The following is a 12,840-nucleotide window of genomic DNA, read 5'->3' on the forward strand; positions in this document are numbered from 1 at the left end:
ATTACCAGTCCTTAATTTTCAAGGTCACAACAAGGTCATTACCAGATAGAACCGAGGGAAAACCGAGGAAACATACCATTTTCTGCATTTTTTTGGTAAGTAAGAGCTTATTGGCTCACGTAAGTGTAGCCTATGCGATCGTAACTTTGTCTGTCTGTGCGTGCGTTTGTGCGTGTGTGCGTGTGTGTGTATGTCTGTGGTAGAAACTTTAACATTTCCGAGTCTATGTGTGAGTGGTTATCCAAGACTATGGATAAAGCTCGCATAAGATTACGTCACGGTCAAAAGTGTTTGACGTCAATTAATGCATCATGACGGCATGCCTCCCTGTAGTCTTTCTCTCTCGCGTGGTGTGTGTGGTCTCGGTCATTGTTATTTTGAGCGGGCCGAGACTATTTGGCAGTCGTGTCCCTGTAAGTAGGCTACATGCAGACACAGACAGATCTAGATCTAGTGTCTCTCTTTCTTGCACAGTGTCACCTAAGCTTACTGTGTGTGTGGGTGTGTATGTGTGACGGAGTGATTGAGTTTGTGTTACTGTTTGTCTATTTCTTACGTGAGCCTTGAAGGCTTCGCCTCTTGTTTTCTTCTGGGATTAGCGCTGATTTCAATGACCCTGAAGTCCGAGGAAAGTTTTCTTGACCAATGACAAGTTTGAAGGTCATGACAAGGTCAAGTTTACACGTTTTCTATTTGTGAATATCTTTTAGGATCAAATAAAATACTTTCTGGACGTTCGGCTATTCTCTAAGCTAAAGCTTTAAAGCTTTACACACGTCTAGGGCTTTATGAGACATAACGCAAATATTGTTGACTCTCGTAATATTTAAAGGTCACACAACAAGGTCATTACTAGGTAAAACGGCGGAAAATATATCAACTGTATGACTCGTCTTAGTACCAGGAGAGCCTTTGTAATCGTCAGTAGATAAACACATTTACATTGACTTGTTCTTCTCTCTCCCCTTCTCGGCCACCCCTTTTATACACAGAACACCCCCCCCCCCCCTCACATCATCCATACACGTACACATAATGCGACATTTATTTCCAGCAATAGTTATTAAGTCAATACAGTGTCTCACATCAGTATCTCCACTGAATCTTCTCCCGGTCACATGAATAATCACGATTCAAAAGCAGTCAACTTTCACCTGGTCATCTGAATAAGAATAAGATGTGTAGTCCGCTGTATCGTTTTCTTCAATATCTGATGCATCTTAAAGAATATCTTCAATCATCTGTTGAGGCAGATTCATGACTTCTTCCTTCCGTCCACAGGGGCTCCAGAACCCCATTTCTCTTGGTCCAACCACAACACTCAGATACTTCAGGAATGTCTGGTGTAAGTTCATGAGCCCTTCCTTTTCCAGACCCCTACTTGATAGCAGCACCGCGTGTGGGCGTGCTGCTGTAGAGTCAGATAGCAGAGGGGATGACTGGCCATGTTTATGTTGATACATTTATTGATTCAGCTCCTCTCCACACTTATTTTCACCATCTGGAATCGAAAGTTATTCACTTTCGTAAAGCGAGTTAGGCTGTACATGCATAAAGCGAATGACTCAATCTCACCCTTGACTCTTGTGTTCGGTAACAGAAAGAGACAGTACCGTTGATGCTGTGGGCAGTGATTGAGCCGTTCCATCTTAAATATTTAATCTAGGGACATTCATCGGGAACATAAGGTAGCAGTCTCTGTTATAACCAGATTAGGGGCTGGGTTTGTTTGTTTGTTTGCTTAACGCCCAGCCGACCACGAAGGGCCATATCAGGGCGGTGCTGCTTTGACATATAACGTGCGCCACACACAAGACAGAAGTCGCAGCACAGGCTTCATGTCTCACCCAGTCACATTATTCTGACACCGGACCAACCAGTCCTAGCACTTACCCCATAATGCCAGACGCCAGGCGGAGCAGCCACAAGATTGCCAATTTTAAAGTCTTAGGTATGACCCGGCCGGGGTTCGAACCCACGACCTCCCGATCACAGGGCGGACGCCTTACCACTAGGCCAACCGTACCGGTCATAGGGGCTGGGTGTAATAGGGGTAGAAAAGAAGGGGGGAAAGAAGAAAAAGTCAATGTTAAGGTGTTCATCTACCGATAGCCTTACTGTCTGCAGGCCTGACGCTGAGGATCACACAGGCTCTCCTGGCACTCAGACGAGTCTTAAAGTTGATACATTTTTCGTCGTTTTACCCAGTAATGACCTTGTTGTGTGACCTTTAAATATTTCGAGAGTCAACAATATTTTCGTTATGTCTCATAATGCCCTAGACGTGTATAAAAGTTCATCCTTGTCATGCCCTTCAAACATGACATGGGTCAAGAAAACTTTCCTCAGACTTCAGGGTCATTGTAATCAGCGCTAATCCCAGAAGAAGATGGAGTTTATAAGCTCAGTCTGACTTACAAAAAAGTTGCAGAAAATAATATTTTCCCTCGGTTTTCCCTCGGGTTTGACCTTGTTGTGACCTTGAAAACTTGGGGAATGTTAATCAGATGATTGTCAGATATGCGCCAATCCCAGAAGAAGATGGAGTTTAAAAACTTTTACTTACACACAAGTTGCAGAAAATGGTATTTTCCCTCGTTTTCCCCTCGTTTTTTCCTGGTAATGACCTTGTCGTGACCTCCATAATTGATGACTGTTAATCAGATGATTGACATGTCTAGAGATGCGCTAATCTTTCGTTCGCATGCACGTTTGCCCGAAACATCCTCTAACAACTACAGACTGTATTTTATTTTTCTTATGAACAGACTAACCTAGTCAATTGCTTTTTAATCTGAAAAGCAGTCCGATGAACAGGCTATTGTTAACTGTATAATTCTATTTTTATTAGTGTTTGCGACATGACACAAACATTGATAGCCCCGTGATTGTTTAGGGAACATTTTTCAGACAGCCGTCTATTTCTAGGACGTTAAAGGCACACTCCTTCTCGTGAAAACACTTTGGCTCACCATCTCAGATCTGGTCAGATTTTTGCATGGAATAAGACCATCCCACCAATTGATCACATACAAACAGCTTCTGTGTTGTATGTGCACATTTGTTTTTGTTTTTGTATCTATTAATTTCGAAAAAGACACCAATAATGGGTTTTTAAGAAGTTAATTCATAAAACATTCTAAATTCACAACAGCAAGCACTTAGGTGGTTTTTTTGTTGTATATGACCCAGTGGTGGGCCATGGGATGGTGAGCCAATCTGCTTTCACAAGAAGGAGTGTGGCTATAATAAACGAATTTCGGAAATAACTTTTTCGGTTTTGTATGGGTGAGAAAGAGTGAATATCATTACTTTTCTTCGGCGAGAGAGTTATTTCTCAGAGTCAACTTTGTGTGCAGACTCTCCTCGGTGTCCGAACAACCCCCGTGTGTACACGCAAGCACAAGACTAAGTGCGCACGAAAAAGATCCTGTAATCCATGTCAGAGTTCGGTGGGTTATAGAAACACTAAAATACCCAGCATGCTTCCTCCGAAAGCGGCGTATGGCTGCCTAAATGGCGGGGTAAAAACGGTCATACACGTAAAAGCCGTGGGAGTTTCAGCCCATGAACGAACAAACAAACGAACAAACATTACTTTTCATTGGACAAATAAATTCCCACGTGCTCCTGTCCACGTGTTTCAGACACACCCCGTACCAGTGATTGGCCACTCCAATGTTTGTCCTAGAAAAAGCAAGGGTATTCACTCTTTCACGAACCTAACATAGTTATTTTAAATTCGTCCATTAAATAGACATTGTTTCTCGTTTGAGCAGTCGTATTTTCCATTACGGATTAGATTCAGTCTTTTACACGGGGTAAGAGTATCTTTCAACTAAAACCCGTGCTTTGTTTGTTTGTTTGTTTGCTTAACGCCCAGCCGACCATCGGCACGGTTGGCCTAGTGGTAAGGCGTCCGCCCCGTGATCGGGAGGTCGTGGGTTCGAACCCCGGCCGGGTCATACCTAAGACTTTAAAATTGGCAATCTAGTGGCTGCTCCGCCTGGCGTCTGGCATTATGGGGTTAGTGCTAGGACTGGTTGGTCCGGTGTCAGAATAATGTGACTGGGTGAGACATGAAGCCTGTGTTGCGACTTCTGTCTTGTGTGTGGCGCACGTTATATGTCAAAGTAGCACCGCCCTGATATGGCCCTTCGTGGTCGGCTGGGCGTTAAGCAAACAAACAAACAAACAAACAAAAGCCCAGAGTTATATACGAACATGGTCTATTAATTTAGTAGATTGAAGTATGTGTCACTGAAATACTGAATTCAAGCAACAACATTTTTTTTTTAATCCCAAGCTGCGCAAGACGCAGTCAGGTTGCGGATTTTGCGCATGTGTTTAGGTTGTAGGATATTTTTCTGCTGTGTAAACGCCTGCACAGATCTGTGGTGATGAACATAATCATGTGCAAGAGAAAGAGTGCACCTTTAAATTCAATCTGCAACAGCCTTGCTCACCTTTCGCCCCAGTAGCATTCCAACTTAAGCCTGATTCAAAAGGCAACATTAATGCAATTGCGATACCAACAACAAAAACATCTATTTCTGAGCTGCAGCTGTTGTCAGCTAATTCATCCGTACTTGCAGCGACACTGAAGGCGAAGCTTACTGTCAAAAGGGGTTCGGGTTATCGGGGACACCCTCTTTGAAAACTACTTAACGTTACATTAATGAAACTGTAAACAATCTTTTGAACAGGCTATAGATTCAGGACATATGAATCGACCACGCTTTCATGTGATACAATGCATGACTCAACTGCGACTTTACAGAAAAGACACCGTGCTGTGAATATCTGCAAACAATTCCTGTTTATTAGAGAAGCAGGAGAGGTAAAATTAATGCGGGCACTTTGAATACAACGCAAAAAAGGCACGTCAAGAGAGAGAGAGAGAGAGAGAGAGAGAGAGAGAGAGAGAGAGAGAGAGAGAGAGAGAGAGAGAGAGAGAGAGAGAGAGAGAGAGAGATAGTTAGAGAGAGAGAGACAGATATAGAGTTAGAGAGAGAGACAGACAGACAGACAGACAGACAGACACAGAGGGATAAACACATTCAGAGACAGAGACATGTTCCCTTTCAAAACTTTCAAACTCAACGCATGGAATCAGCCGGAAAGTCATTCGGACATACATGTCTCGCCCGTCTGAAGGGGAAGCATACAACTGCGCATGTCTCGATGGCACAATGCGTCTGAAGTTATCTGTAACATTTACCACCTTCTTCTGAATGTCTTTTCAGACCAATTGAGAGGGGGGAGGTGTGGGCAGGGTTTATGGTGGTGAATCTACTGAACTTTAGTTAGGAGCTACCTTTTATGTAGGTTTTGATGCAGGAGTTTCGCCGGAGGTTTTAATCGAACAGGCCACACGTATTATGCTGTGAAGTGTAGGCAAAGTAATACCATCTTTCTGCAGCCGCGATTTATTTCAAGATGTTCAAGAAATAATGAATGCCTTCGGTACCTTGTTTATCCTCTAAGCTTCACGAAAAAAGACAACATAAAACAAGTCGCGTAAGGCGAAATTACTACATTTAGTCAAGCTGTGGAAATCACAGAATGAAACTGAACGTAGTCCACCGCTCGTGCAAAAGGCAGTGAAAGTGACGAGCCTGTTTGGCGCGGTAGCGATTGCGCTGTGCTTCATAGCACGCTTTACTGTACCTCTCTTCGTTTTAACTTTCTGAGCGTGTTTTTAATCCAAACATATCATATCTATATGTTTTTGGAATCAGGAACCGACAAGGAATAAGATGAAATTGTTTTTAAAACGATTTCGGAAATTTAATTTTGATCATAATTTTTATATTTTTAATTTTCAGAGCTTGTTTTTAATCCAAATATAACATATGTATATGTTTTTGGAATCAGAAAATGACGAAGAATAAGATGAAATTGTTTTTGGATCGTTTAATAAAAAAATAATTTTAATTACAAGTTTCCGATTTTTAATGACCAAACTCACTCATTAGTTTTTAAGCCACCAAGCTGAAATGCAATACCAAACCCCGGCCTTTGTCGAAGATTGCTTTGCCAAAATTTCAATCAATTTGATTGAAAAATGAGGGTGTGACAGTGCCGCCTCAACTTTTACAAAAAGCCGGATATGACGTCATCAAAGGTATTTATCGAAAAAAAGAAAAAAACGTCCGGGGATATCATACCCAGGAACTCTCATGTCAAATTTCATAAAGATCGGCCCAGTAGTTTAGTCTGAATCGCTCTACACACACAGACAGACAGACAGACAGACAGACAGACAGACAGACACACATACACCACGACCCTCGTCTCGATTCCCCCCTCTATGTTAAAACATTTAGTCAAAACTTGACTAAATGTAAAAAGAAAGGACTTTGGAAAAATATATTAAAATGTCCTCAAACTTTAACTGTCAAACTGATTCTGCTGCCATCGTGCACACCACCCCTTGTTCCTCCGCCACTGATTCTGCTGCCATCGTGCACATCACACATTGTTCCTCCGCCACTGATTCTGCTGCCGTCGTGCACACCACCCCTTGTTCCTCCGCCACTGATTCTGCTGTCGTCGTGCACATCACCCTTGTTCCTCCGCCACTGATTCTGCTGCCGTCGTGCACACCACCCCTTGTTCCTCCGCCACTGATTCTGCTGTCGTCGTGCACATCACCCTTGGATCCTGCCTATACGTCACTGATTCTGCTGCCGTAGTTCAGCAGCTATATCATTCTCTTAATGCTAGCCCCGGTCTTGGTGATTCTTGGTCACTGATTCTGCTGCTGTCGTTCCTACGTCACTGATTCTGCTGCCGACGTTCCAACGTCACTGTTTCTGCAACCGACGCTCCTACGTCACTGATTCTGCTGCAGTCGTTCCTACGTCACTGATTCTGCTGCAGTAGTTCCCACACCACTGATTCTACTGCAGTCGTTCCTACGACACTGATTCTGCTGCAGTCGTTCCTACGTCACTGTTTCTGCTGCAGTCGTTCCTACGTCACTGATTCTGCTGCAGTAGTTCCCACACCACTGATTCTACTGCAGTCGTTCCTACGACACTGATTCTGCTGCAGTCGTTCCTGCGCCACTGATTCTGCTGCAGTCGTTCCTGCGCCACTGATTCTGCTGCAGTCGTTCCTGCGCCACTGATTCTGCTGCAGTCGTTCCTGCGCCACTGATTCTGCTGCAGTCGTTCCTGCGCCACTGATTCTGCTGCAGTCGTTCCTGCGCCACTGATTCTGCTGCAGTCGTTCCTACGCCACTGTTTCTGTTGCAGTTGTTCCTGCGTCACTGATTCTGCTGCAGTCGTTCCTGCGCCACTAATTCTGCTGCAGTCGTTCCTGCGCCACTGATTCTGCTGCAGTCGTTCCTGCGCCACTGATTCTGCTGCAGTCGTTCCTGCGCCACTAATTTAGCAGCCGTCCATCAGCGGCTATATCTTTCTCGTAATGCTAGTCCCTGTCTTGGTGATTCTGCTGCCGTCGTGATCGCCACTGATTCCGCTGCCGTCCATCAGCTGCGATATCTTTCTCCTAATGCTAGTCCCTGCCTTGGGGAGCGGAAGCATGGCCCCAATCCCAGTGCACCGCTACGAGCTCGCTTAACGTCCCCACTCATGGCTCAGGATTCAGGGGCCGTTCATCAGCCTCCGCCCTGTGGACGTTAACGTTTCCCAAGCGCTTTGCTTCGTCGTGCTGTCTGGTCACCTGTCATGCATGTTGAGAGGGGCATTGGGGTTGGGTGGTGGAGGTTGGTATGGGGCGAGAGAGAGAGAGAGAGAGAGAGAGAGAGAGAGAGAGATAGAGATAGGGACAGAGAGAGAGAGAGAGAGGGAGGGGAGAGAGAGGGGAGAGAGAGAGAAAGAGAGAGAGAGAGAAGGTGTGTGTGTGTGTGTGTGTGTGTGTGTGTGTGTGTGTGTGTGTGTGTGTGTGTGTGTGTGCGCGCGCGTGTTTGAGAGAGATTGAGATAGTGAGAGACAGAAGGAGTGTGTGAATAAACCTTAATGAGAGAGAAAGAGAGAGACAGAGAGAGGCAGACAGTCACAGAGAGCGAGAGAGACATTTGCGCAGAAAATGTAGGTTAAATCTCCCTTGATGCCGCCTGTCTCATAACTTTTCGCCTCAAGTGCAGCCGTTAGCAAAGAAACACAAGTTTCAGGACGCTGACTGACCATAAAAAGAAATGTCTAACTGAAACTCTCAGTCGCTGTGTTAAAGATACCATTTATATCGATTGGATTTCCCGTCTAAACTTCATATTTAGGCGGCAGGCCAAGACTTCAAAAGAATGTGCTTTCAGTCGTGAAAACAATTAAAGTAATCATAAAGAAAAGAATAATTTTAAGTGAAATGGATGCATTTTAAACCAAAATATGAAATTTGACACATATCTCGACAGGCACTGCTCTTCTCGATCGCTCGTCGAGCAGTATTTGTCTCTCACTAACTCTGTAAAAGTTAATATTTTGTTCAAAAATACAAATAGCGTAGAAGAAGTGTGAACATTGATTGCCACAGATCATTGAAGAAAAAAGTGGTGCCCTCTTCTTAAACTATCGCATTTCATTAGTTTTTGATTTCAATACTGACGCTAGCTGTAACTTTCAAAGTCGTCCTTCTTCCACCTTCTGCTGTCGATATATAGCTGGTAGTACGTCAGATCTGCAGCCCTGTGCTGACTGTGGCGTTGACAGAATCCACTAACTCCAGAGACACCAGCAGACAATCTTCTTCAGACCGAAGACACATGGGACTGGCCACTGCAGATAACTGCGCCACCTTAAAGGTGGTCGTCTACATTTTTGCTTTTTTTCCAATAATCTTATGGTTAGATTTCGCTAAAAAGTTATGTCAGATGATGAATGAACCATGGGGAAAAAAGTTATAGAAAAAAAAAATATATGTAAAAAAAGATTTTATTTTTGGGTAGCGTTTTGGTTCTGCTCACTACCTCACATCTGGCTGGCTTTTGATAAGATAATCACTCCACTTGGTCACATACCAAACATGAACAACCTGATTGCTCTCTGCAGGGGTGGGACTCTCTTGTGATGAAAAAAGAGGAAATCCCTTTTTTTCTAGGGGGATTCGGTTCCCCCGATTTTTTTTTTAAATGGTACATTAAAATCTGTGCAATCTGGTGCATTCTGAGACTAAACTTCAACTCGTTTGGATCAGGTAAAAAAGATATTCTCCTCACTCCCCCCCCCCAAACATACCCACAAAAAAACAAAACAACTTTATTCACACAACAATGGTAACATTGTAATGGTGCATACTTACGTAATGAACCATGTATCCATAATCCAATACTGGCAATAGTATGATTCAATGCATTGAAACTCAAAATGACTATTAGTTATCAGGAGTTTTCAGTCAGCACAATTTAACTCTCAAGCCTCCAGTGTTCTGTTCCATCTTCACTTCTCTCCATATCATTTAGTCAAGAAGTTATAGATACTGTGATGAAACGGGACGCGGAAACATAGATTACTCCAGCGGAATTCGCGGAAATCCGCGGATTCGCGGAAAAAAACCCCACCCCTGTCTCTGTGCAAGGTAGGATTTTTGTAAAAGAAATTAATTCCCTTGAAGCCACTGATGGTTTTTTTCGGAAATTAATAATAATAATAATAATAATGGACATTTGATATAGCGCATAATCATATATATGCTCAATGCGCTTTACATATTAATTTCTGCCGTGTGAGATGGAATTTTTTACACAATATATCACGCATTCACATCGGCCAGCAAACCTCAAGCCTATTAGGGCGAGCATTCACCTTTCACGGCCTTTATTCCAAGTCACACGGGTATTTGGTGGACATTTTTATCTATGTCTATACAATTTTGCCAGGAAAGACCCTTTTGTCAATCGTGGGATCTTTAACGTGCACACCCCAATGTAGTGTACACGAAGGGACCTCGGTTTTTCGTCTCATCCGAAAGACTAGCACTTGAACCCACCACCTAGGTTAGGAAAGGGGGGAGAAATTGCTAACGCCCTGACACAGGGTCGAACTCGCAACCTCTCGCTTCCGAAGCAAGTGCGTTTACCACTCGGCCACCCAGACCAATTCATGAAAAAATTCCAACTCACCACGGCAAGCAGTCAGGGTGTTGATTTTTGGTATGTGTCCAAATGGAAGGATGATCTTATCCCAAGTTAAAGCCTGGCCAGATCTGAGATGGTGAGTCAAACTATTTTGACGAGAAGGAGGTAGACTTTAAGTTTCCAACACTTTTAAATGTCAACGGTGAATTGGGAACGATTCAAACAGAACGTTGAGCATCGGTAAACTTTCCCCTCGCGATATAACCTTGAACGGTTGAAAACGACGTTAAACACCAAATAAAGAAAGAAAGTAAAGTAAACTTTCGATCACTGCAGACGACTAGAGAAATGCGTTTTTTTTCCAGAGCGATGTATTGAAAAACAACAAACATATAATGCAGTTAAGCAAACAACACTCAGAGACCACTGACTGTTTATCAGTCTTGAGTGTTGTACGACCAGCACTGCTGCTTTTATGCACCAAGTCGAGCGCAGGAAATGCAGAACACACCGCACTGCAGAGCAGTATATTCCGAAGGCAAAACTGATCGCAGACTGATTACACAACGGCATTGGAAAGTTCTACAAGGTAAATAAAGTGACCCCCTTCCCCAAGAAAAGTCATGTAGGAGAAAATACAGTGTTAAGGGATTATTGAAAAGATATATATACTATTCCGTCAGGGATGTGTTACGCGTGTATCTATTACTTTCGGGCCACAAGGAAGCGGAGAAACCAATCAACTCATACAAACAAACGATAAAGGCTGAGTTCGATGCAGAAAATTGAGTTAAGCGCAGCACTCGGTGCGGTACGAAGTCCGGTGTAGCAGCCTATTTTGACACAGCCCAGTTTGACCGGGAGGTCATTCTGGGCTAGTCAGTTTTGACCCCCCCCCCCCCCCCCTGTCAATTTTGACCCCCCTTCAAACTTTAAGAATGAGTACATTAAGACCTTTAGAAACAATATTTATGCATATATGTATACAACTACGTATATCTAAGGTTTGGGGGGATGTGTCATTCTGGGCTAGCCCAGAATGACCTCCCGGTCAAAATCAGCTAGCCCAGAATGACCTCCTGGTCAAAACTGACTATATGTCAAAATGGCCTGTTACACCGGTATGTTAAGTCGCTGACAGAAAATAGAGTCAGACTCTGTCCGGTTTTGTTGTTGTTAACACTGTAAGTTGTAATGTTGTCGGCGTTTGTTTTTACATTTAGTAAATATTTGATTAAATGAATTGCGGTAGACTAGGAAATGAAAGGGAGGAGTGCGTGTGTGTGTGTCGGCGTGTGTCAGTGGTTGTGTGCGGTTATGTGAGTGTGTGTGTGTGTGTGTGTGCGTGTGTGTGTGTGTGTGTGTGTGCGTGTGTGTGTTTGTGCGTGTGTGTATCTGTGCGTGCGTGCGTGCATGCGTGCGTGTGTGCGCGCGCGCAGTTATTCTTGAAGCATCCTTAACATAGAGGCTTTACATTTCTTAGCGACTTACATGATCTAGTGGCGGGGCCTCTGTGGTGTGTGAGTGTGTGTGTGTGTGTAACGACTTACATGATCTGGTGGCGGGGCTTCTGTGGTGTGTGTGTGTGTGTGTGTGTGTGTGTGTGTGTGTGTGTGTGTGTGTGTGTGTGTGTGTGTGTGTGTGTGTGTGTGTGTGTGTGTGTGACGACTTACATGATCTAGTTGCGGGGCCTCTGTGGTGTGTGAGGAGATCTGGTCGATGAAGTCCATGCACACTGTATAGTTGGTCCAGTTCCCGTGTTCCCACGTCCCATTGGGTTGGCAGTACCGAGACCCGAACACGCCTGCACACAGAGACAACAGGATGTCTGAAATATTGACAACTACATAATGTTGCAATGTGGCTATCCGAAGATGAAATATCTAATTTTAGTTTTTGTTTGTTTGTTTTGTTTTTGTTTGCTTTGTTAATAGTGTGCATTGACAAACAAAACTAAGACTAAAAGGATTGTAATGATATAGTCAAAGGTGTGTAAGGAAATGTTCATATGTTTACGCACAGAGTCACCTTGATGTGAAAAACAAACAGTTTGAACATTGTTGTAAACGCGCAGATTAAATCAAATGCTGGGTGGTTTGCATAAAACCAGTTTTTCCCCCCCAATAAAGTAAAAACCTTGCAGTATTCATAGTATCTAATACATATTGATCATTCTGTCTGCACATCTTTGTCTGTCTGGGGCACTTTTGTCAACGCTACATAAATAGCCATTTCTGACCGAATCCTTCCACAATTTAGTTTGTGTTCATGCCATTCACTTTGGTGTTTTTTTCTCCAGTGGTACTGTTCTTCTTCACCTTTCTGTGTCTCCGTCTCTGTCCCAATGTCTGTCTCGTTCTTTGTCTGTTTGTCTCTCTATCTGTTTCTCTTTCTCTCTCTCCCCCCCCTCTCTCTCTCTCTCTCTCTCTCTCTCTCTCTCTCTCGCTCTCTCTCTCGCAAATTTTTACTTTGCACCTTGTCATGAACATTTATAAACTACAATGTTTCATATAATGCACTTATGTACATAAACTTATACTGTTTTACTAATTATGTAAGTATGTAGTAGTAGTTATTATAGTAGATTTAGTCCCTCTTTAGGGCGAGGGCCAGATGCAAAAAAGTATACCAATGCTTATTCTGTTACCCTCGTAAAATAAAGAATTGTCATTGTCATTGTCATTGTCATTGTCTCTCTCTCTCTCTCTCTCTCTCTCTCTCTCTCTCTCTCTCTCTCTCTCTCTCTCTCTCTCTCTCTCTTCTTTAAATCATATCCTGTCAACAGAACACAGTATGTT

The 12,840-nt window shown here is 43.5% G+C and overlaps 1 protein-coding gene across 1 annotated transcript in view; it reads right to left on the reverse strand.

Moving 5' to 3' along the window:
- Positions 1–12,840, reverse strand: part of LOC138982599 (corticotropin-releasing factor receptor 1-like) — a gene marked incomplete at its 5' end in the record, with an annotated part of 84,914 nt that overhangs the window by 51,516 nt on the left and 20,558 nt on the right. Inside the window, 1 exon segment of the mRNA XM_070355924.1 lies at positions 11,716–11,846. Within this exon segment, the coding sequence (XP_070212025.1) occupies positions 11,716–11,846 (131 nt within the window).

This window comes from Littorina saxatilis, linkage group LG12 (genome assembly GCF_037325665.1).
Source record: "Littorina saxatilis isolate snail1 linkage group LG12, US_GU_Lsax_2.0, whole genome shotgun sequence".
NCBI lineage: Eukaryota > Metazoa > Mollusca > Gastropoda > Littorinimorpha > Littorinidae > Littorina > Littorina saxatilis.